The 25,164-nt window shown below is 42.7% G+C and overlaps 1 protein-coding gene and 1 pseudogene across 6 annotated transcripts; one reads left to right on the top strand and one right to left on the bottom strand.

The window, feature by feature from the left end:
• The window catches only part of LOC146752429 (kinesin-like protein KIF20B), a 120,287-nt pseudogene that overhangs the window by 14,610 nt on the left and 80,513 nt on the right, over positions 1 to 25,164 (top strand).
• Positions 717 to 19,434, bottom strand: LOC146752433 (pre-mRNA cleavage complex 2 protein Pcf11-like). 6 transcript variants are annotated; one of them, XM_085531907.1, is made up of 16 exons: positions 19,181 to 19,434; positions 15,853 to 15,978; positions 13,564 to 13,752; positions 12,955 to 13,146; positions 10,948 to 12,056; positions 10,487 to 10,676; positions 9,760 to 10,399; positions 7,954 to 9,266; positions 6,925 to 7,012; positions 6,132 to 6,254; positions 5,499 to 5,604; positions 5,018 to 5,201; positions 4,497 to 4,619; positions 3,906 to 3,998; positions 3,198 to 3,233; positions 717 to 2,499 (listed from the first exon to the last, which is right to left on the bottom strand). In XM_085531907.1, the coding sequence occupies exons 1-16, from the start codon at positions 19,367 to 19,369 to the stop codon at positions 2,374 to 2,376; spliced, it is 4,827 nt and encodes a 1,608-aa protein (XP_085388033.1). In that variant the 5' UTR covers positions 19,370 to 19,434; the 3' UTR covers positions 717 to 2,373. The 6 variants fall into 6 exon arrangements, with proteins under 6 accessions (XP_085388033.1, XP_085388032.1, XP_085388031.1 ...); XM_085531906.1 differs by having other exon boundaries at positions 720 to 2,583; positions 5,499 to 5,601; positions 19,181 to 19,433; XM_085531905.1 differs by having other exon boundaries at positions 721 to 2,583; positions 19,181 to 19,432.

Genomic DNA, 25,164 nt, shown 5'->3' with positions numbered 1-25,164 from the left:
ATGCAGGCTGACATCAGAAGCATATCTAGCCAACCAGACTGCTTGCCAGAGCACAAATGTGCTTAACACCACGTACCAGTGCAATGGGTTCAAGGTAATATTTACTGTTTTTTAATCCAGAACAATTTTGCCCTCTTTTTTCTTCCGGAAGGGGCAATGAACTACAGCTGTGTGCAGGTGGGTGCCAAGCTGCAGCCCCATGGCTCAGGCACCACGAGCACAGCTGGGACTGGAGTTTAATGAACAGCTGTTAACACAAACTCCCTACAAAACACAACTGGTTTTGAGAGCAAGTGATATTTTCCATAACTTCAGTGCACTTTGTTATCAAATGCTTGTTCCCTAGTTGCCCTGTAGAAAGAAGTAGATAAAAGAGTGAGTGTTACAATGGTACTTAACCAGAATTCACCCAAGAAATTACTCAGCCTGAGGGAGGGAGACAGTGTTAGGTTTTCCCTACATCTCCATAACACACAAAAATAAGCCATTGTGGTGCTTTTTGGCAGCAGTTGAAGGGGATGAGGCACAAAACCACACAGTGGGCAAAGACCGAGGTCCTGAGCCCTGTGTGGGGTTATAACCCCATCCCGGCAGTGCCCGTGGGGGTTATGCCACCTTTCTCCGCGTGTTTGGCAAATATCGATTAGTCTGGGGTATTTTAGGTGGGCCCAATATGAAATATGAAGTTAACTAACGGGCAAAACAACTGAGGAGAGCCGGAAAGCGCGGGCACAGCCGCCCCGCGGGCGTCCCCCTCACGGCCGATGGGGGGAAGCGGGACAAGGAGCAGCACAGCCCGGCCCGGCCGTCAGGGGAGGACGTGGGGATAAGGCCGCGGGCGGAGCGGTCTCACTGGCCGGAATAGGGCTGGAGCCGCGTTCTCCTCTTCTTCCAGTCCTTCCCCCACACCGCAGCAGGGTTGCTATGGGCGCAGTCCTTGCAGGAGGAAAATGGCAGGCGGCCATGGCGGCTCAGGGGGACGGGCCCTGCCCCACAGTGATGCGGGAGGTTGCTGTGGCTCCTCTCAGAATCATGAAGGCCATGTCCCTCAGTGCCACAGCACTTCCCCAGCAGCCTGTGCCAATGCATCACTGCTTTTAGACCGGATTTTCCCTATATCAAACCTCTCACTGCAGCCTTACATAAAGGTGTGGGTTATTGCTTGAGGTCTGGTTGTCAAAGTTCACAGCTGATACTTACAACATGCACTGGGATGAATTTGGATTTTCTGAGTACCCGACCTTGCAAGAGCCATCTATCCTAAGACAGTGACATTTCCTCTGACTTTTAGATGAAATCCACCCCTGCCCCTGAAATCCACACCTGGCAAAATGCATTTTTATCCCAAGACAAATACCCTATGACTTATGCACACTTACACTTCCATGCATACATACCTATGCAGCTTACTGCCCATCCCACAAACACACCCAACCACACAAACCCACTACAGAAAGAAAGAGACTGACACAAACATATGCTTCAATTTTATTTATTACATTTAAGAAATATTAACATCTCAGGATATCTGGTTTATCACCTAAATTCAGTCATAAGCAACGAAAAAATTAAAAAAAAAAAAATTAAAAAAAAAAACTTCAAATGAGCATTCTTAGATTCATACCTCCCCTGTAAAGAAAAGTTTGTCCAGCTGTATTAAACTCTTATGTGTGACTAATGGGAAAATTTATCATTGAAGATGTCTCAGCTACCAGGCATCCTGGTTTGTTAATGGTCTGTTGGCACTTGTGTTCACAACTGAGCAACTCTGGTTGCTTTGTTAAATTCTGGCATTTCTACCCAAAACAGTCTTATGGTTACTTGTTTTAACATCTGGATATGTAAAAGATTGTTCAAGTTAAGGTTAAGAAGAAATCTAGGATTTTATCTTGAGAAGTCCCAGCATTGCTTCCCTTGATCACCCGCTTATGAAATAACTGAAGGAAGTTGCTTGCTTTCACTTTTCTGAATCTGATTCAGCAACAGGTTTAAAACTGAGGTCTTTTTATTTCCATTTAAACTGAAAAAAGTACAGAAACGCTGTCTTTGTTTGATGGTGTGCATAAACATTACACTCCCCGTATATAGCAAAAATAGGTTTTATTTATAATTTACATTTCCACAAGTAAAAATTGTACATTTTTTACATATACAATTTCATTCCATTAAATTTTCACGCATCTACAGAATTTTCACACAATGACACCTGAAACAGTGCAGGCAATAAGAAATTTAAATACAAAAATGTATTTATTAACCAAACAGTCGCTGAGGCCCTGCCTCAATTTGAGTGCTTTTATTTCCTATAAAAAGTATCTGCTTTCCAGAATTAACACAGGAGCTCTTCTGTAAAAAAAAAAATCAAACCTCATTCTAAACAGACTCATCTGGTTCTGTTTTAACATCTATAGAGGCAGGTGTGCTCTCTTCTGCACAGGCAGCAGGGGTGTCATCAGGTTCTTCTTTCACTTGAGGTGAGTCACAGGACTCATCCGTTTCCTGTTTAACAATGTTCAACATAATATTTAGGGGATCTTCTACAGGGGTCTTGCTGGGAGAGGGTGTGCAATCAAATGATGATGTCTATAAAACAAACATTCACACAGCATTAACACATTGTTCAAACAACCATTTTTTTTTACCTTCTTTTCCTTTCTGTCTCTTTCAAAGCGCAAACACGTGGGCAAGCAGAGCACTCAAAATCCAAACTTCCACTTATTACTTTCTACTTTATCTAATAATACAAAGTTACTATATCATAGCATTACTTTTCCATAATTACTATCAAACGGTATTATCCTCACAGCGATGAAATGCTTAATATGTTACTGTAAAATATTCCCAACTATTCCCCCCACTGTTAGCTCCCAACTCATAACAAATTTAACATATACTAACACTCATTTTCTCCGTTTCTTAAAATTCTTAAGATTACACATGCTAACAATAAAATCATAATGGCTTCACTTTAGTCTCACCTATATAACACGAAAGCTGTCATGGATACATCATAGCTAACTCTAACTATACATTACAAACTTGCCATTCCCAAGGCATTCCCTCTGATTCTTTGCCTAGGCACATGCAAGAGGAACTGATTCTGCAGACCTGCTCTATATAAAGACAGTGATCAAGCAAACAAACTGAAAGCAAAATAGTTTTTAAAAATATATATATGAAAGTAAAGGTTTTCTTACGTTTTGGTAATCTTCATAGCAGGATGGATGGAAAATCTGGAAAATAATTGTTAACCATTTAAATACATTAGGGATACAGTAAAAGCACCAGTCATAAACAGAACAAATCCAAATCACACTATTCCTCCAGGACAACAATGTGTAGAACAAGTATGGTGTCAAATGTGACTGGGAAGATATCTGGTGTATGCTTAGTTAGGAAAAGCCATCATATAAAAACCTTGTTTAGCACAGGGAAATAACTGGACCAAAACCAACACCCACACTCACAGGACATTCACAGAACAGAATGGGTGGAAGGGACATCTGGAGCCAAGCTGCCCAGCACCACATCCTTTGGCTTTTGAAGGCCTCCAAAGAGAAACAGGCTCCACCACTGGGCTCTTTCCAGCACGGTCTCTCTTGTAATGAGGGGCCCAGAAGTGGACCCAGTAATCCAGGCAGACTCAACAATGCTAAGTAGAGAAGATCACCTTCATTCATCCTTTAGCAACATATTACGAGGGAAGCCTATTGTGCCTGTACTAATGATCCCAGGACTTCAAGCATGTCCAAAGGTTGAGATATTTATACAACTAGAAGCAGGAAAACTAACAAGGGAGTCCTTCAGAAAAGATGGGTCACTGTGGTCTATTTCTGTAATTCTTCTCTTATGCTTTTGTTTTGCTTTTTAATATAAATGAGTGCCACGTAACAAGATTGGATTACCTTCTCATGCATTCTGATAGCATTCTTTAGATGCCACTCTTCCTCTTCCTCATCCCAGTACTGCTCAAACTGCTCCCGGCAGATTTCACACCTCTGAAAGTTATTGAAGTAACATGATAGATACATGGTGTTATTAAAGCCATTACTGAACATCAACATCAAGAACTTGGCTAGTAACAGTCACATATATATATACATTAAGATAACACGAAAACTACATTTTACCTCCACGCTTCCAAAATATCTTTAAGAAAATGTTAATAGAAATTATTTGAGTACAGTTGGTAGAATGAGCAACAACATTTGTCAATTGAAAAAGTTAAGTCTTGTCCCTTTAACAAGGAAGTCTCAGCAAGACACTCTGTAACAATCTAATGCTGTTTTACTGTCAATTAAGACAATCTGGTGCAGGGATTTAGTTTATTTCATGGCATCTTCCAAAACTCAACTCTGAGTTAGAGTGAGAACTGCACAAAGCATTAACACCCTTCACACTTCTCTGCAAAATAAACAGCGACCTCTGAGAACAAGGCACAAGACTTGAATCTACTTACAGACCATATGGGTTACAGCAGGAAAACTGGAACTCACCTCAACTGCTCCAGCTGGTCCAGCAGGCACACTCTGAAACTGCTTTTCTTTTGCAGCTTTTTCAAAGAACTGGCTTTTTGCACGCTCCTCTAGGTCGGCTATTTCTTCAAACTCAATCCAATCCTAAGGACAAGAATTCAATCACAATCACAAACAGCCAGAAATCATTAAAAAATACGTTTGGAAAAAAAAAAAAGAAGAAGAAAAATGGAATCCCTGAAGTAACAGATATAATCAGCCTTAGTTCGTTAAACTGAAACAGTCTGTGAAAGGCCATTATACTTCAACTTCCATTTCATTCTTAGTCCAACCAAAGCAGTACGGATAACTCCAAGCTGCTTATTGTTCACCACATAACAGCCTTTTCTTTTGGCAAGTATGTCTGATATATCAAGTAGTTTTCATACATCACTGATCACCAAACTCCAATGGTAATACAACTTCAATCTCAATCCCACTCCATGTATGTGAAACACCAAACCCAGCCCTAATTAACAAGGCCCAGGTCCTGCATTGCTCACCGTTACGCTGTAGTACCACCTTCTGTGTGTAATTTTTCGGCGAACGTCTTTTTTCGAACGGTTCTGGCGATAGTGCCAATCTAAATGGTCTGCATAAACGTCTGTCTTTGAAGTAGTAAATCTCATTCCACACGAGCAGCACTGAATTCCAGTGTATAGTCGATTTATAACACTATCATAACGCCTAGAAAAACAAAAAGAAGTTAACATTTCTTTGGAAAGAAATTGGAAGTTTCTCAGTAAGTTGTTTCAAGTGACCTCAGGAGTAGAAGAAAAGCATGATTGTCCTATAAGGTTAAAGCATTTGACAGTCAAAGCATTCATGTAAGTACATTAAAAAGCATTCAAATAAGCATGAACTACTCACAGTGAACACACTAGCATTGTTATATCACACCTACTCAATTGCCTTGGATTAACCGCCTAGATACCACCATGCCATTATTCCTAGTGCAGAGTAAGCTCATGCTGCAATACGCACTGACTGAGTTCTTCAACTTTAAAGTTCGTGAGGTCTGGGACATCGTGATCACCCTGGTCATCATCCTCCTCTTCAGCAGCTGGCTGCGCCGATGTTTCATTCGCTTCTTTAAAAGAAAGAATTTCATCAAAATTTCAGCTCATTTTCAGAACAAAATAAGGTGCACCTGGATATTATTTTTATTCAAATACTAATAAATATAATCTGACTACATTAACCTGAATGTGCATAAGAGCTGAGTCAGTCTCATAGCTTTAAAAAGCGTACAAAAAACAGTATACAACTCCAAATGGCAATTTAACATGACTCTACTTCATCTAAGCTTCTGGCACTAAAATTCAGTATTTAGAGAGAGACAAATATTTCAGAGACTGACAGGAATCTGATTAGAATCACTGACAAGTTATTGAGGTGGGGCACCAAAAAAAAAAAAAAAAAAGAAACGGAGGCTCTAAATAGCTTAAAAGATACATTTAGAAAGTTAATAATTCACTTTATCACACGCACCAAATGGTTTCCCACAAAGATCCATTTAAGAAAAAAGAATGCAATAGTTCACATAGTTCTTACATTTCACTTTACACTTTAGCTACGCGTAAACTGGTGAGTCAGAATGTAATGAAAGCTACATACGTGCTGAAGTGGAATCCGTTTTTGACAGTTTGAGGATTCCTGTCGACAACAGTTTAGCAAACAATTCGTTGACATCGAGCTGACCAACGTGGTTATCAGGATATGAATGTGGAACTGCTCCTCCTAGGAGAGGGGAAATAAGATCACAACACTCAAGGAAACCAAAGGTTAGCATAAAAAAAAAAAAATCACCTCCATCAGCATTTCACAACACTCTTTTCCTTCTACCCCTTTTTACTTCCATTTTTAACTTCAATCTACTCATCCACTTCAGTTTGCCTCATACGCAGCCTTTGCCTCATTTCTGCCCCTACAACTTCCTTCCTAATGTGTTTTGAAATGCCATCTACCTGTTTTCTACTGAAATTCCCATGGAAAACGTAGTATTTTCTTGTTCTGTGCTTAAAGATCTCATGAGAATCTATCTACTTGTATCATTTACAACTTGATACAAGACTTTTATTACTAACAATTAATATAGTGGGAATGTGTATTCAGCCTGGCCAATTGAGGTGCCCTTCTGCTATGTGAAAAGCAATCCAAAAATTGGTTTCAGTGGTTCTGTTTTGTTTTAAAGTGTAACTACATACCAAAACCACGCAGTTAAAGCACTCACTGCTTGAGAGAAACCCCTGGAGAGTACTCCTGAAACGCCACCTACTGCCATCTCACAGAGAAGGATGCCCTTTAGTGTACAAGGACCCACGGCACCATCACCGTACAGCACTAATTTTTGTGGTCATGAACAGAGAACAGTCCAAAGGACACAGAAGGAAGTTAACTATTACAGTACCTGCAGAGTTCTGAACAAAGCTTCCAGGATTTGGTAGATACTGTTGACCTTGGCCATAAGGTCCTGTCTGAGCAGACATGTGCGAAACCTGTAAAATTAAGCATTTAAGCAATCTTGGCAAGGCAATTTGTTTTTAATTATTCCATCATTAACCTCTACACACTTCTCAGTACAAACTTTTCTTCTACTTGCGCATCCTTCAAGCACATTTTCCACTTAAAGTATTTCAAAGCAATCCTTTTCACCAAAAAAAAGGGCTAATAGCAAAAGAAACTGGTAAACGTTCACCAAGATCACAATGAGGTTTTATCTAATAACTGAGATAGTACCCATGACATGAAATGCATCCTGAAAGATGGATTTTCAGCAAGCCAGCTGCAAGAAACTTCAGAAAGAAAATAAATTTTTACAGCACGCTTGTAGTATGTCCCCTACAACCTCCAATCTACTGGGAGAACAGACATTGTTTTCACTGATTTACAATTACTTTCTCCTTTAGAAGAGAGCGCTTCCAAGAAGCAAACGCAAGGACAACTGACACCATAAAGCCTGCCAGTGCCATGATCATTCTTCAGAAGCCATAGCTTAAAAGCCTGCATCTTTCTCAACTGCTCCCAAGTTATGGTTGTCTCCAAAAAGACTGCAATTATTTTGGTTCATTTTAATTCTAAACCTCTCAGAAAAAGTAATTACGTATATTCGCTTCAATAATCTCTCATGATTTGTAGGTAACATGCTTTGTGTAAGAGAAAACATCGCATTCTTCCTATTACTTAATTCATTTTCAAATAAAAGATACTGATGTCAGTGCAATATCCTCAGCTATAAAATGGTTGCAAAGAACTGGCTTTTAATTTCTAAAAACAAAGACTTAACAAATAGCAATGCCTGCCCCTTTTTCCTTGAATCATCCAGATACTACTTAAGGGTATTTTTAGTCTGCAAAAAAATGCTTTTAGAGGAAAAACTGCTAATTTTCTACACAAGAATACTTCTCTAAGTAAATTATTTACTAGAATCAGTTCTTACCTGATGACCTCCCATTGACATATTATTGAAGTTTCTGTATTGTGAACCTTGAAGTTTGTCATCAAAGTAATGTCCGGATGCTCTCAATGCAAAATTCTGTGCTCCTGGGCCAGCTGGCCCACTGAAATTTGGTCCTAGTGAACTGTCAAACATTTCAGGCCTTTGGAACTGCATTCCATGAGCTGGTCCGCTGTAGCCCTGTCTGGGATGGTCAACAAACGGACCACTTTGTCCATATGGCGACATCTCTAATCGTGAGGCAGGATGGCTAGCTATATTTTCAAAACGTGAACCATGAAGGCCAAGGGGCAGGTCAAATCTTGAGGCAGGCTGGTGAGGGCCATCAAATCTTTGAGGTATGGCTGCATCAAATCGTAGCTGTGCGGGCTGGCCAGGAGCCCTTTCAAATCTTGGGCCGGGCTGTCCATGAATTCCATAAAATCTTTGCAAAAGAGACAGTTGTCCAGGTTGACCATCAAAGCCAGCATGACAGCCATCAAATCTCGGACCGGTCCGTCCCATAGGACCATCAAATCTAAGTCCACCAACGCCCTGGTGCACTGGTCCATCAATCAACCTGGGCCCTACACCTGGCTGCCCATGTGGCCCCTCAAATCTGAGGCCGCTTCCAGGTTGACCATGGGGCCCCAATGGCTGTAAATGCGGACCCTCAAACCTGAGACCACCTTGACCATGAGGCCCCAAGGGCTGACCATGAGGTCCCTCAAACCTGAGACCACCTGAAGGCTGACCACGGGGTCCCTCAAACCTGAGACCAACTCCAGGTCCTTTGAATCTAGGACCACCAACAGGCTGGCCTGCAGGCCCCTCAAACCGCAATGGTCCAAGAGGTCCCTCAAGCCTCAAAGGACCTTCCCCACCAACCTGTCCGTGAGGTCCTTCAAACCTGAGAGCCCCTGCCAGCTGCCCTGGTGGCCCATCAAATCTTAGGGATCCAGCTCCCCCTGCTCCTGCCAGGGGCCCATCAAACTGAGAAGCACCTGCCCCCACCAAAGGGCCCTCAAATCTCAGAGCAGCTTGTCCAGTCGGTCCATCAATTCTAGAACTTGAACCAGCAGTAGGGCTATCGATAAAAGGACTTCCTTGTCCATCTGCCCCAACTCTTGCAGCAGATGGTCTAGATGAGCCATCAAATAAAGGTCTGTCTTCCATTAGTGCACTTATTCTCGGCTTTGCTTCTATGCCTCCAAATCTTGACCCTGGACTGTCAGGAAATGGTTCTTTATCTGGATCTTCGTATCTAGCTCTTTTGAAACGTTCATTGAATGGTGATCTTGGTTCATCTCGAACACCTGAAAGAGGAGAAAATAAAAGATAAGGCACTGTACAGAGAAGGACCTAGGTGTCCTGGTGGACAAAAGGTTGACCATGTATCAACAGTAGGCCCTTGTGGCCAACAAGACCAATGATAAACCTAGAGTGCGTTAAAAAGAGCACGGCCAGCAGGTCAAGGGAATAATAGATGAGGTCAGGCTCTTTTCAGCAGTGCTCAGCGACAAGATAAGGTGCAATGGGAACCAAACTGTAACATAGAAAGTTCCATAAAAACATAAAGAAAAAAGACAAAACACTTTACTCTGAGGGTTAAAGAGCACTGGAACGAACTGCCCAGAAAGGTTTTCCTTCTCCAGAGATAATCATAATCTGCCCAGACACTTTCCTACTCTAAGGTACTTGCTTTAGCACTGGGGCGTTGGACTATGTATCTCCTACAACTCAACAATAACTACTTGCAAAAAGATTGCAAATTATTTGACATCTGTAAAATAAGGCAAAAATACATACCAGATTTCCCAAGCAGCTGTCTTTCTTCACGGTTATCAAACCTACAGACTGCATCACCATCGATCTTCTGGAACTCTGTTGTACCTTTTCCCTGCTGTCTGAGAGCATCTCTGAATTCATCTGATTCTCCCCAGTTGTCGTAAGGGTCGAAGTTTTTTGAACCTCTTCCTCCTTTACTAGCATTTCGTTCCTCAAGCCTTTGTCGACCCTCCAGAGGTGAAAGGTTATCAGCAAAGGGTCTGCTGGTGCCACTTACAGGAGAGTGCCATCTTGATCTTTCTCCAAAGGGTTCTTTTCTTTCAAACTGCACTCCACACTTTGCTTTCCCTTGCTCACAGTTCACAGAGAGCAATGCATCAGGTACATGATAATCCAAAATATCATCAGGATCCAAGAGATCAAGTCTTGACAATGAATGCTGAACTTGTGTCCTCTTCAGTTTAGTTTTATGCTCATAGTATGTTAACTCCGCATCCGACAGAAGAGGCTTCCTTTTCAAAGAGCCTTTTTCATCTGTAGGGCTATCCCACACATTACATCTGTGCTTTCCTTCCTGGTACTGGCACAGCTGTCGAATCTGATGAGCTACCACAAGGAACTCGTCTTGTGTTATTTCACCAGATGCTAAGCGGTCATTGGCCTGTAACATAAAGTTTGGATTTCTAAGAAGAAAAGCAAAGCACAACTATATCCAAGACACCTCTACAAATCAATCAATCAGTATTACCTTTTTAAGTAATTCTCTCTTGCTTGCAGACGTCAGTTCTTTGGGAATTTGCAAATTGGCATCCACACTTAACCGGTGTTGCTGTTTCGGTGCTCGGGGTGACAGAATTCCTTTAGCAGCAGGCCAGTTTTCTCGGTGTTGTTGGTGAGGGGATTTACCAACTGCTTGGTGTTCTTCAGTCTGCTGAGAGCTGTGAATAGGAACACGTTTAAAACACAAGTTAGTTATTTATTCAGGATGTATTACATCTCTATCAGAACCGATCATGGTAAAACATCACTATCGATTTAGAAAGTATGCATAATTGCCATTTTTTACTACAAGCAAATTATGAATCTCAATCAAGAACTTCTGTCAGCATGGGCTGTCTGAATGTTTCCTCCCAAACCTAACTGTACTTCAGCCAAGAGCAGAATTTCCACTTACTTCAGAGAGAATTTGTTTGAAATATGGTAACTTACTATTTATTTTCCTCCCAACCGGGTTTCCACCTCTTGCCTGCTTTGGATCCCTGCCAATTCTCTGCATTCTCCTTTGGATCAGGAGAACCTTTTGTCGAATGCTGGCTTGCTGTTTCTTGGGGCCTGTCTTCTTGGCTTTTTTTCACCCTCCTTGGATCTCGCACCTCTTGTTTAACATTTCGCTTATTAGAATTTCTTTCATCTCTTGCCCCTTGTGAGGCTTCTTCAGCAGGAGACTGTTCAGCGCCAATCTGGCATATCTTTCCAATTTTAGGAGTTGAAGAAGTGGGAGATAAACTCCTGAGTCTTCTTTTGGGTGATCTCCTCTCTCTTCGTTTTGGAGAATGTGTAGATGGTGACCGTGACTTAGGAGAACGGGATCGTGACCGTTTTCTATTACTGGATCTCCCTTGTTTTCCACCCTGTTTTTCTGATTCTTCTGTAGTCACATCTTGTTTCTGGACAACACCATTAATTGTTTTATTCCTGCTGCCTACTGGTCTATGCTCAGATGTCTTATGCTCATCTTTTTCTTTTTTCTCTGTATTTCTCCTCTTTTCTTTCACCTCATCCCCTTTGCTCTCTGGCTTTTCTTGAAGATGTTTTTTCAGTCTTGGATCCCGTTTACTCATTTCAGATACTTTTGTGCTTTCAGATTCTTGGGTTTTAGTATCTTTAGTATTGGGAAGCTTGTTTTTCAAAGGAGATGGAGATTTAGACTTCGTTTCCAACTGATCAGGTTCTTTCTTTTGTGGTTTTTCACCTGCTTTCATTTTCTCTGGCTTTGTTGAGCTTTGTTTTTCAGACTGGGATGTTTTGCTCGCCTTGGTATCAGACTGACCAGATGCGCTTGGTGGAAATTCTTTCCTATGGGACTGATCTTTAGCATGAGAAGAATGTTGTGACATTCTATTAAGTCGAGGATCTCTATTTACTATTTTGACATCGTGAAGTGGAGGACTTGGGGATGGTTTGATCTTCTCAGACTGTAACGAAGCCTGAGTAGGCGTCTTAACGGCCATGTGAGGTGTCTGGGACACATGTGGCTTGGAAGGTGCTGGAACTGAAGGTATAGAAGATGATCCTTGCTGAACACTAAGAGAAACAGCCTGAAATAAGGTGACAAGAAAAAAAAATAGCATTAATCTGTGTGATACAACACCTGCACAGAGATGATCATGTTCTGTTTTGAAAACAAAGATGAAAATAGAAATGTTTTGAAGTAGTTATCAGACTAATCCATTTAACTGAAAATGACCCATTCATTCCTCATCGCAGCAATTAAAATAACATAGTACCAACACAAAAGGCGAAGATCAAGTACAAAGTCAATACTACAAGGTCAACGCAGCAAAAAAAATCAACGAAAGCACACCTCAATACAGCTTTAGTTTTTCTATACATTCCTCATTTCCAAGACAACTAAACGGCCAAGCATGTTTATATATTTTCATTTCTACACTTCTACGATATTTCACTTTAGTATCATCAACTTTCAACACAAGATGACTTTCAATTATGAATGTAAAAACAAAACAGGTTTAACTGCCACCGCCTTCAGATTGTGACAGCCACCACCCTCAATGTCACCCTCAGATTGTGACATCAAACCAACCTGACGTAATGAAGACAGAAACTGCCTTGACATTTCCAACAATCAGGATTCCCCGTTCCTTATGGAAATACTCAATTTTCTAAGCACAAATGTATTCAAAAAAAGCCTTGTTTATGGTGAGCCACAAAAAGAGGTGGAAGACACATCACAGGTAGACATAATTTTCAAGATGAGAACAAAAGACCACAAACATTTTTAATCTGTTCTGAATGTAATCCTTAAGATTTTTATGTAACAATTACTGGTCTAGAGGACCAGATCAACTTGCACTACTCTAGTCCTAAAACAGCTCCTCTTGTCTAAACTTAACTGCAGTTACCAGTATAGACGCTAAGGTACGACCAAACAAAGTGAGACCAAACTATGGACCATTCACCAACTATCCTACTCACCAACTGTGCTTTAGTCTGTTCCAACTCCAGCTCTAACTTTTTTTGCTGAAGTTCTAACAACTGTTTTTGCTTCACAAGCAATTGCTGCCTTATCAGTTGCTCCTGTGTCAAATTCTTTTGTATTTCTGGAACAGCTGGAGGAGTAGAGGCACCAGAAGTGACAGCAGAGGTAGATGCAGTAGATTCCTCTGGCTAAAAAATAGAACATAAGGTTACATTCAACATCTTAATGGATCCAGCTAACTCCATCTCTCTTAACTGCTAGTGTGATACAAAACTGGGACTTAGCTTGCACAAGTTAATGACTGCATTTTTTATGCAAAATACAAACAAAACAATTTCTGCTCCTCTAGGAATTGCCTACTGTCATAGGATTAACTGTGCCACCATGACAGAATATGGCATTTAACATAAATGTTTGGAAATCTAGAATTCAAGTTATAAATACTTACAATAAGCCCCTTAAATACTGAGTCCATAAATTCCTCTTGCCTGTCTCCAGAGATCAGATGCTTTATTCTTATCACACTACGTTTGTCAAAAGCAGCATACAAACAACAAAAACAACACGTACTGCCATCTGTTCATACAGTAGGTATAGAGACTTACCGATTTATTTAAAAACTTAGGATTCACATGGATGCTAGAAGTATTCACATTTAGGGGCAGAGGTTTAATTGGCCAAGCAGGATCTAATGAGTTGACTCTGACGTCAAGTGCATACAGTTTCTTCAAAGGAAAAATATCGTCCCATGTGGAGCGTAATTTAAATAAACTTTTCCTAGTATTTGCATCCACCTAAAACAATAAAACAATTCTATGGCTTGTTAAGTTAATATAAAACAACCTATACTTTTTTGTAGAACTTAAGATCTCATATGCTTTATATTCTTACCAAAGTTATCATTTTAACACAACGAACTGGCTACAAAGAACTTGTAAGTGGTGTAGATTGATACATCTACACCAACAGAATCGGTAACAGAAGTTCAAATGCGGACATGTGAAGGTTTAATTGTGTATTACCGTTCTCTGAGAATTTTCTTTCAGCTTTTCCATTACCAAAATTCTCATTTTACTTGGCCAATTTCTGTCAAAAAAAATACAGCGACAAAAATATCCAAAGAAAATGCCTCTGAAACAATACAGTAACTCAAATGTTCGTGCTGAGCGGCACACAGCAACAACAACCAAATCAGAGAACAACAAACTTTCTGAACAGAGAAAGTGTTTTGTTGAGCTGTTTAATCACTGAAGGTTTTTTTCCCCCTAATAAATCCCCCTAATAAATCCAACAAAAGGTGTATGAGTCAAAACGAACTCAAGTACATTTCAGTTCAACTGCAAAATCAGACCCATAAATCAAGCACTAATAGTGCTACAACCCATTTTCTCTTTGCAATCAGATGTAGCAATTAAGCTCAAAACTCACATTAAAGAAAAAATTCAATTAATCTCATAACTCAAGTAGTTAATTTAAACAAATGGAAAACATCTGCTGACAAAACACATGCTGCTGCTAACTCAACCATTACACATTGACCCTTTTTTTTTGGCTTTTCAACCTTTTTCAGGCTACAGTTTTATTTTAGTTGTCACATTAAGACACGTTGTCCAGAAAGTTCAGAAGTTCTTTGAAAAAGAGGGCAGGAACTTCAATAAAAGTAACTCATACTTAGCTAGTATGGGTGGGAGGTGCCTCTACACAACTTTCAGTGTGAGGGTATCAAGTTCACCGCTGCCATGACTGAGCCAGTTTCTGACATCGCTAAGTGTTTAAAGATACCTTCAGTGATCATTTACTGATAAAACAGAATCTCTAGCAATGTCAGGGTGAGAATTTCATCTTGCGATATCATGAGTTATCTAAAGTGACTGACACTTTACATATTGAATATCAATTTAATAGTTCTAGTTAGCTTATTGGACAGTTAACTACAAAACTCAGCAAATGAATTACCCAGAGCTTCAGCTGCAAGTTTAAATGCAACTATGTGAAAGAACACAAACCAATATTGGAAAAATAAGTAAATGCCTGCCTATCTACTCTATACAAAGGAGTTCAATATCTCTGAGCTCACTATTACAATCTACCCCTTATTTAGTCACTCATTGTACACCTGAAAAACAGATATAAAACATTCTGGGATCACAGATCCTCGCTGCTATGCAATAACAAATACACCAAAGCTCCACTTATCTCATTCAGATGCAGTGCCACTTTGTTATGTTAGGGCATAAAGGAAACCACAGAAATTAACCATTAATTCAACTTAAACCCATTCAAGTCCAGTCTTTCAAAAGCCGGACTTGGATTTGCCATTCTCATTGAGGAATAAGCACAATTACTTCACTGGGTTTAAAGACTTAGGAAAAAAAAAAAGTGAATACATTTGGCGGCAATTTTCAACACTGAATGAAATTAAAATGGGTATCTTTAATGTAACAAAGCAATAATATACTCTCACAACCTCCCCCCCTCGCCCATCATGTTTTTTAATCACAGACCACTTGAAGAATATCAGCTGCTAGTGGTATTTGTTGCAATTTAAGCACCCATTTTTCACACCAAAAATTAAGTGAATCAGACAAATCTAACTCAGAGAGCTCAGAAAACCTCTAAGAAACTGATTTTCAATATATTCCTGACACAAAGACTAGGTACTTCCTTAAAAAATAAATCAGCAATTCATAATTAACTGTTCTACTAACTTAACTTACAGGCTTGACAACAGCAGGAATGCCCTTCCACATTATAGATACAGTATTTGCCATTCATAAAAAGCAATTAGTTCTTCTGGTTCGGTACCCAAGAAAACCCAAAGCTGAGAGCATGTATTTATTTTACCAGGAACAACTTTGCTTAAATACAGAACTTTTCTGAAAGTGTAAATATACCTTTTCAAATACACAAATAAATGTTGCAACTAGGTTTTTAGTAAATGCAGTAAGATACTCTCTTCCAACTTTCTTGACAATGGAATCCATAAGGTACATAACAGGAAGCTTCTCTGACGCAGGAGCCTGGAGTAAGAAGAAGAAACTGAGAAGTTTAGTACAACAAAGACATACATTAAACTATATATAAAGGGATTACCAATCCCAGAAATACAGACCTCTCTTTTGGGTTGCCACTATCAACACCAAGGGATTTGCTTGGGATTTTGGTTTTGGTTTATACAAAAACTTAAAAACTTAAATCTGGAAAATCAATACTCAGTTCAAAGTATAATGCGGTGGGTCTACCACAGAGAAAAGGAACAACTTGGGTTAATCCTGTTTGTCTCAAAGCTTTGGGGTGAAAAAAGGGGGGGAAAAAAAAAAAGAAAAAAGAAGCCCACAAGACAGTATTACTGCTAGTGTACTGAGTGCAGCCTTTCAAAACCCACTGGAGAAAGTAACTTGAAATGAGCAGGAAGCCATCGCTAGCACTTCAAGGAACTTCTAAAAAATAGTTTATCACTTGGACCTCCCGAATGCTGCTTTTCTCCATCTCACAGAACACAAATCAGACTTCCTGTGAACAGCCCGAGTTAGAGAACTTCGGTAGTAGCAGATTATACGTTGAACATCACAGTCCTTTCACAAGCCACACGCAGAAAAGGTCACAACTATATCACTGTAATCCAAGGGAACGGAGCAAGCAGTCCCAGTCTCTGATGGCACTTCATGTGTTTGGGAGTAGTTAGAAGTAATCACACAGAAATTAAGGAAGCCTACTTCAAAACGTGACAGCATTAGTTTAGCAGTGCCCTCCTTCCAACATCAGCTACTCAGGTGGCACAGTCTAAGAACCGTGACTTCAAAAGAGTTGGGTTATTTAAGTCTTCATTTTTTGGTAATGTTTATTATGTTCTCTAGCCCACGTTCCAATAACCACACAAATGGAATCCCAGATTTGAACCTCTTGTTTTCAGGTGATCTAGACAGTACCCCCTAAGCAAAGAAAGAGACCCACACAGAGCTAAACCAACAGCAGGGAGGCTCCGCATACCACCAGAACACACAGAATGCTAACGCTGAGCTCATCACCACAGAATTCCCACTCTTCTTTCAAATAACGTATGAAAGCTATTGTTGGAAATGTGTGGCTTTGTTTTTTTTTTATTAGTTTCCTAAAAGATAACTTAAAAAAAAAAAAAAACAACTGAAAATCAAACCATAATCAAACCCCGAGTCACAAACTTGCAAAGAAAAAAAAGATTTTAAAAACCAACTTTGTACACAAAATGGGTCTCAGAAACAAACTCTGCACTATACAATGGTAAATAAAAAGACAAATACATATTTCACACTTTTTATTTACATATTTTTTTATCATAGCAGTCACACATTTCAGAGCCATTTATTCAGTCGTAAAGCAGAGCACTCCAGTTTTACACTAAACAAAACTGTCTCCAGGCGACACTTTTTAAAAGTGGCTTAAGCAAAGGAGAGCACTTTCCCCCAAAAAAAACAACTAAGAAAACTTGCCTTGAATAAACCACAGTCACAAATAGTAACTAAGGCAAAACTAACCATTGATACAAGATTAAAGACAGCTTTCAAAAGAAGGAGGAAAAAAAAATTAAAAACACACTTCAGGGCAGGCTCTAAAACACCCAGAAATGAAGAAATTTGACAGCATTGATATTTATCACATGTTATATACATCCACCACTGCCCTTTAGGAGATATAATGGTGAGATCTATTCGATTATGACGTCACCTCCCCAAGGAATGGCAAAACTTGGTCACTGGTACCATTTAAAACTAGACTGGAAGAGGTCTGTGGAACGCTAAAGAGCCATCCTGCATTGGTAGAAAGACAGATTAAATAATGTAAGAGATCTTTCCCTCCCCAGCATTAAGACAATACAATTCTCACCATTATAAACAGCGATTTAAAGCCAAAGGGGGGAAAAAAAGGCCTATATTAGAGGGAGCCTGGTATTAGAGGGAGCAAGGGAGACAATGGGGAAGGGGTGACTGGCAAGAACACACGGTGGATTGAAGAAATAACCCTTTTCTTACAGAAAGCTGCAATAGAAAGGTACAGTAACCCCCTACCCCACCCCCATCCGTGTTCTGAGGCTGACTGATGTCAGCAACTGCCTGGGTTGGGCTCAGAGGGAGCCTCCTCTTTCCCTTCCTTTTCTATCACAAGGCTTTCAGACGCCATGTTAGGATCCTACAGGCTTTTCTACACAGTCGGGGAGAATTTCTTCTTCCCATCCTCACCAAATCAACCTCGCTAACCAAGACAGGTGAAGATAACACAGCACTCGCTTTACTTAGGGCAAACAGCCACCTGCAAGCCAAACGGGTTACCCCAAGCCCACATCGCTTTCTCTAAGCAGAAAACACAAGAATCACCCGACCAGCAACACACACACTTCCCTACTAAGAGCAGATGATCGCCTTTCACCTCAAAACTTCCCTGCAAGATCAGCCCCCCACCCTTACTCCTCCAGTTAATATCTCACTGGGAAAATAACCTTATCTTTCAAACTACAAACAATACTTTAAAATAAATCATTATACTTAGCCTTTCTAAAGCGGACGATTTCCGTGCTATAAACTCAACCTTATTTATATTCCTTCACGCTACCTGGATATAAATTGGGGGGGGGGGGGGTGGACGACAAGAAACCTGCACAAGGTCAGGCTCTCACTAACGAGACTTATAAAATCGTTATCTACGTTAGAAATCGCTAAATTCAACGGTTTTGACACCAGTTTAAAGGGGAAAACTCAGTTCCAAGGGCGAGGCTCTGCCCAGTCACGGCCAGGCCGCCATGTTGCATCTGCTACCGAACCCAAGGGACCCCAACCCGTCCGGGTGCCCTCGGGTCCCCTGTTCCCTACGGGGTGTGGGAATAAGGGGCAGCCCTCAGCCTGGCCAGGAAGGGAGGGGTAAAAGGCCGCTTAGGGGAGGGCCATGCTCCCTGCCGAGCCACGCTGTCCTCCGCTTGCTCCCAACAGCGACCCCCAGGCCTGCTGCCCCCACCCCCCCTCCCTCAGCTCTCCCTGCTCCCCCCATTGCCATCTCTGACCCTGGGAGCACCTCACTTGAGGCCCCGAGCCCTGCTCCCCTTCCCTCCCCCTCCCAGCCTCGGCCCCGCTGCCTCCCTCTCTCGGGCCCTCCTTCTCTCCCTGCCTCCTCCGTCCCTCAGCCCTTTCTCCTGACCCCGGCCGGTCCCCCCAGCAGTATAGGTAGGAGTAGTAGGCAGTTGAATATAAAAACCTTGGCGATTTGCGCCTCGATCAGGGAGACGATGTCCTTGGCGAAGGGCACGTTCTCCTTGGCCAGGATGGTCAGCATGTTGATGTGAGGTTTGCTGTTGAACGTCAGGTCCTCCAACGATGACTGGTAATCGCGGCACACATCCTCCCGGGCCTCGCTGCTACCAGTGCTGCTCTCCGGGGCCGACATGTTCCTCCAACCGGGGCCCGCACCAGGACCCGACCCACCGACCGACAGCCCCCTCTCTGCGATTCCCCTGCCGCCTCCGCCACCGAGCGACGCTTCCCCCCCTCCGCTGCCGCTGGGTTCCTCTACCGCATCCTCCGAGCTGCGTCTCCGCTGCTTAATGACGCTGCTAATGCTGTCCGGATCGCCAATGCGCTTCCGACCGCCGCCGGCTCAAGTCTCAACGCTCACAAAATGGCGGCGGCGACTACGGCTCGCGAACCGCTTCCTCCAACCGTTGCGTCATGTGAAATTGGGCTGAGGGAAAAAAGGGGCCGGCAGCTTGGAATGCCCCTTTTGTTCGCTCAGCGCGTCCCCATTGGGTGATGCTCAACCGCTCCGCATGCGATTGGCTCGACCTGAAGAACATGAATGTGATTCGCTGGACCATCTCAATCTACAGATGATTGGTTGCTATGGCCAAAAACCCGCCCTCACCTCTGCGTTCAGACTTACGATTGGTTGTTTTTCCCCACTCCCCTCCTCTAACTCCCCGGGCCAATCCCTCCCGCCTTCCCCTTCAGCCCTCAGTTCTGATTGGTGCTCCGCTGCGATCCTGCCTTTCCTCCTCACCTTCCACAGAGTCACACAGAATCAGTCACAGAATGACCCGGGTTGGAAGGGACCTCAAGGATCATGTAGTTCCAACCCCCTGCCTAGCAGGGCCACCAAACATAAACCTTTACTAGATCAAACATACACATTTACTAGATCAAACATAGATCTTTACTAGAACAGGTTCGCTATTGGCCAGCCGTTGTTGTGGTAACGCGGCTTTCTGTAGTCGTAGTAACAAAGCCTGCTCGTGATATTCTCCCAAAGATAATAATAAAGCTTGTGGAAATAAACTCGGTGGCGAAGTGTTTTCTCCACAGCCCTTCCAAAATGCTGCTCCTTTATGAGGAAACGAAACTGAACTTGATGCCTCTATGAGACAGGCAGGGCAGCCAGGTCTGATAGATAGATAGAAATACTATCATAGAATCACCAAGGTTGGAAAAGACCTAAAGCATCATCCAGTCCATCCACCTACCACCAGTATTTGCCCACTAAACCGTGGTAAGAAGCCATTCAAGAATTAAGTACTTTCCCAAACATCTAAGGTTGCAGATACTACCAGAGTCAAACACCGTAGGTTTTCAAACATCAGTTTAATTACATGTAGATTACCTCACTGTACTGTAGGTTTTCGAACATCAGTTTAATTACATGTAGATCACCTCACTGTACATGAGCTCAAGTCCTTTGTTCTCCAGCCCAGATTCACTTAAGGAAGCAGATGGTGTTTCTCTGTGGTTCACAGAATCACAGAATTATCAAGGCTGGAAAAGACATGGAAGATCATCCAGTCCAACCATCACCGATACTTCCTGGCTAAATCATATTCCTCAACACCACATCCAAGCATTTCTTGAACACTCCCATGGTCGGTGACTCTACCACCTCCCTGGGCAGTGAATTCCAATGCCTGACTACCCTTTCCGAGTAGTAAAATTTCCTCCCAAAGGAGGAAATACTGTTTTCCCCAAAGGGGAAAAGGAGCCCTGCAAGGGGAAAAGGAGCCCTGCAAGGGGAAAAGAGCAAGGAAAAGCAGCCCTGAAAGAGAAAAGCATTACAGAATTGGAAAAGGAGCCCTGCAAGGGGAAAAGGAGCCCTGCAATGGGAAAAGAGCAAGGAAAAGCAGCCCTGAAAGAGAAAAGCATTACAGAATTGGAAAAGGAGCCCTGCAAGGGGGAAAGGAGCCCTGCAAGGGGGAAAGGAGCCCTGCAAGGGGAAAAGGAGCCCTGCAAGGGGAAAAGAGCAAGGAAAAGCAGCCCTGAAAGAGAAAAGCATTACAGAATTGGAAAAGGAGCCCTGTGTAGAGAGTGTTTTTTACAGCTAGCTGAGAAGTGTCGTAAACACGGTGCAGTTAATCAAGCAGCCATGCCACCTGCAAGGACAGTGAGATCAACAGGATGCCCTGGGATGGTGAGAAACTAACCATGGTTTTGTGAACTTGGCAAGGGAGTAACTTTCAGGATGATAACAACAAGCTGCAAAGATACTCGGGGATGGTATGTAATTTGGAACCAATGAAGAGCTCCACTTTTGCAATATGTATGAGCTAATTATCCGTATTATAAAGGTACACGCAGCCAAGGAATAAACGAGAATAGCTGATCATATGTCAATGACAGGTGTGGTCGTCTGCTTTTCTCCCGCCATTCTGCAACAATTGGTGACCCCCGACGTGGCCTACCAGGAAGGATCGCAGCAGCGAAGGTGTTCGGATTCTTAAGCAGCGTGGATAGCATACACCAGGAAAAGAAGGTGCAGGTGCTCTACATGACCTTATAGAAGGGCCTAGCTGATACGGGCCGACGACGTCCTTTAAGGCTGCAACAGCGCGCTGACAAATAGGTATGGGAAGGCAAGTGGTTTATGAATTATTTTCTTGCTTTTTTAAAAAAAGGTGTCAGGTATTTTCTTGTTTTTTGAAAAGAAAGCGTCAGGTTAAGGGGACAGACTTGCAAAAGGAACTCCCCGAGTTATTAGCGTATGGGTATGCTAAATGGTTATTTCAGAATCCGCATTTAGTGCATGATCTTTTTGAGTGGCGTAAATTTGGAAATGCAATTTTTCAGGGAATATTAGATGGGGATAAAACAGCTAAAAAATGCGGGAAGTGGTGGCGTATGGTTTATAATGATTTGTTGCTACATCAGGCAGAAAAGAAAGCGGCAGAGCAAGCTAGTGCTGTGCAGGGGAGGAATAAGAATTATAATGAGTGGTTGGATTGCCCGGTGCCCCCTGCTGTGTCCACTGTACAGTTGCCGCTGGCCGCCGAGCCTGCATTGCCGGTGGCTGCGGAGCCGAGTGCCCCGTCTCCGTCTCCCAACACGTCTGTATCAGACGAGCCGCCTGCATCGACCATGGCGCTACAGCCGGCCCCCTCGACCCCCCTTTGCAATGAGCCGCTCCCTGGGGCACGGAGTGCCCTGGTGGAGGCCGTCGCGCAGGAGTGGGAGGGGGCTTGGGCTGCGCTGGCGCGGGCTTGTTTAGAGGCGGGAGACGGTGAGGCGTTGGAAGCGGTGCAACAGATGGTGCTGCCGGGGGGGTATTCGCCTAATGTTGCAGGCGGGACAAAGGCTACTATCAGTGCTTTAGATTGGAAGTTGTTGTCACAATTGCAGTCTACGGTCAGTCAGTTTGGAGTAAAAAGTGAGCCAGCGAGACAGATACTGGATTATACCTGGAGTACTCAGGTTTTGTTGCCATCTGATTGTCGTTTGATTTTTTCGCAGCACCAACAACTGCTATTTAATGCTTATTGGGAAGAGATGTGCCAACAGAGTGCTGCAATACTTAGGCAGCCCGGAGATCCCTTGTATAATGTCGCCGTTGAAGAACTTTTAGGGGTGGGTCCTTTCATCCGGACGGAGGCCCAGGCTTTATTAGGACCAGTTAAATGTAGGGAGTCAATGTATCTGGCCAGGCAGGCTATGGATAAGATCAAGGCACCAGGTGGGCTGCCGTCTTATATGGGAATCCAGCAGGGAAGAAATGAGGATTTTGGAGCGTTTCTAGATAAGGTAGCTGGAGCCATAGAGAAGGCTGGAGTACCAGAGTACATGAGGGAAATAATGCTAAAACATTGTGCACTTCAGAATTGTAATGCTACAGCTCGTGGCATTCTAAGTACTTTGAGGAGTAACTGGACAATAGAGGAGGCGTTAGACAGATTATCGAGTGTGCCCACAGGGGCTCAGGCTTTCATAGTTGAGGCTATTAAAGAGCTAGGGGCAGGATTAAAGGCACAGGCTGAGGCTTCTCAGAATCAAGTGTCAGCAGCTCTTGCACCCTTACAAGCATCTGTGGTAACCAGTGCAGGCCCAAGCACCTCTTTTAAATGTTTCCGGTGCGGCACTAAGGGACATTTGCGACGGAATTGCCAAGCTGTCGGTGTGTGGTGCCAGAACTGCCGCTCGGACAACCACACCACCGTCACCTGCCGTCACCGGTCAAGAAACCTCCAGCCCAGCGCACGAAAGAACAGCGGCCGCGCTCCGACACAACCAGCCATTCCCAGCCAGCGGCCGCCTGCCGCCCCCCCCACATCGCTCACCGCGTTGTCGGTCTCTACGGCCCCCCCGCCCTTCAGTCCGCCTACGTCGCTCGTCGCGCCCCCGCCCTCTGCTCCGCCCACGTCGTTCTCTGCGCCTCGCCATGCCACCCCCCCCTCGTCGTGCACGGCTGCGTCTGTGCAGCCCATGTGTAACGTAGTTAAAGACACGGACGGACCGAAACCAGAGGATCATTGTGATCCCGGTCCAGTAGATCCAGAAAGAGAATCGGACGCATTTCCTCCTGATGATACTTTGAAGGGAGCAGGAATGACAAATTTCCCTACAGCGTACTGTGATGTCTTAGAGCAGTGCAGAAAAGAAACTATATTAAGGGGTGATGCTGACACGTTGCAAACCTTTCCTAATCAGGTCCCCCATTTGGAATCCCTGCTTTGTGAGGCAGTGAAGGAGCTAAGGGAGTCAGTGAGAACATACGGAGTTCAGTCAGCCTTTACATACAATCTTTTGGTTGCAAACAGTGACAGTTACTCTATGACCCCTCACGATTGGAAAACTGTGTTAAGAATGATCCTCTCTCTTATGCAATACACCATGTTTATGACTGAATACCAGCTACATAATTTGACTGATATCTTTTTGCCTCAAATTGGGACAAATCCATGTGGCACAGCACCTCTTCAACTGTGTCAGACAGATGTCACTCACGTTCCTGAATTTGGCTGTCTAAAATATGCACATGTAATAATAGATACTAATTTTTCTTACGTATTTACCACAGCACATACAGGTGAACACAGTCATGACACCCGTAAACACTGGTTATCTGCTTATGCTGCTATGGGAATCCCACATACTACAAAAACAGATAATGGGCCTGCGTATACCTCTAAGGCCACTCAAACTTTCCTCCAAGAAGGGGGTGTTAAACATACTACGGCCATTGCTCATTCTCCCACTGGACAAGCTATCACTGATCACATTTATCAAACATTGAAATCCATTCTTATTATTATTAAACAAAAAAGGGGGAATATGGGAGACATGCTACAAGAAATATTATGCAAGGTTTTGCTTGTTTTGCTTGTGCTGAATTTTTTGAAAATATTATGTAAGGTTTTGCTTGTTTTGTTTGTGCTGAATTTTTTGAATCGTGATCATAGAGATACAGCTTATGTGGATTGTCATTTTGAGGCTTCCCCAGTGCTAAAGGAACAGCCTATGGTTAATGTTTGGAATATGGCCACAGGACTTTGGGGCTGTCCCCTACCACTGACAACTTGGGGTCGTGAATATGCTCGTATTTCCACAGGGACTGGCCCTATGTGGGTTCCAGCATGATATCTTCGGTCTCATCTGAAGTCAGAAAATAGCATCCAGCCTTCATAGTAATTGTAATTGTGTGTTTCTTACTTAGTGATATTGCTTTGTAACTTGCTGTGTTATAGATAATATTAGTAATAGTTTGACATAGTGTGTGATTTTCTGTTTTACCAATGCAGTCTCAAGATTTAGAGTTTAAGGCATTAGCTAGGATGTTGTGTGCTTCTTCTATTTTAGTAATAGATCAGATGTGTATTAAACAGGATTTGATCTAATCAATGCTAGAATCTACAGGAATAGCTCTTTTAATGTTTTAGTACTGTTTGGTTATGATATTATTAGCCTATTAATTAGCTTTTCTTAATTTGCAAA

Source organism: Coturnix japonica, unplaced genomic scaffold, assembly GCF_054131305.1.
Source record: "Coturnix japonica strain WE unplaced genomic scaffold, WE-NBRP24 Scf045, whole genome shotgun sequence".
Classification (NCBI taxonomy): Eukaryota; Metazoa; Chordata; class Aves; order Galliformes; family Phasianidae; genus Coturnix; species Coturnix japonica.
This window is presented reverse-complemented; position numbering and strand designations above follow the sequence as displayed.

Bases quoted from the DNA above. Each gene is read 5' to 3' on its own strand.
- LOC146752433 (XM_085531905.1), bottom strand. From the start codon at position 19,369: ATGTCGGCCCCGGAGAGCAGCACTGGTAGCAGCGAGGCCCGGGAGGAT. The intron at 7,013-7,953 runs GTAAGAACTGAT...TTAATTTTACAG, and splicing joins TGTCAATGGGAGGTCATCAG to GTTTCGCACATGTCTGCTCA. The intron at 3,234-3,905 runs GTAATCCAATCT...ATTATTTTCCAG, and splicing joins CTATCAGAATGCATGAGAAG to ATTTTCCATCCATCCTGCTA.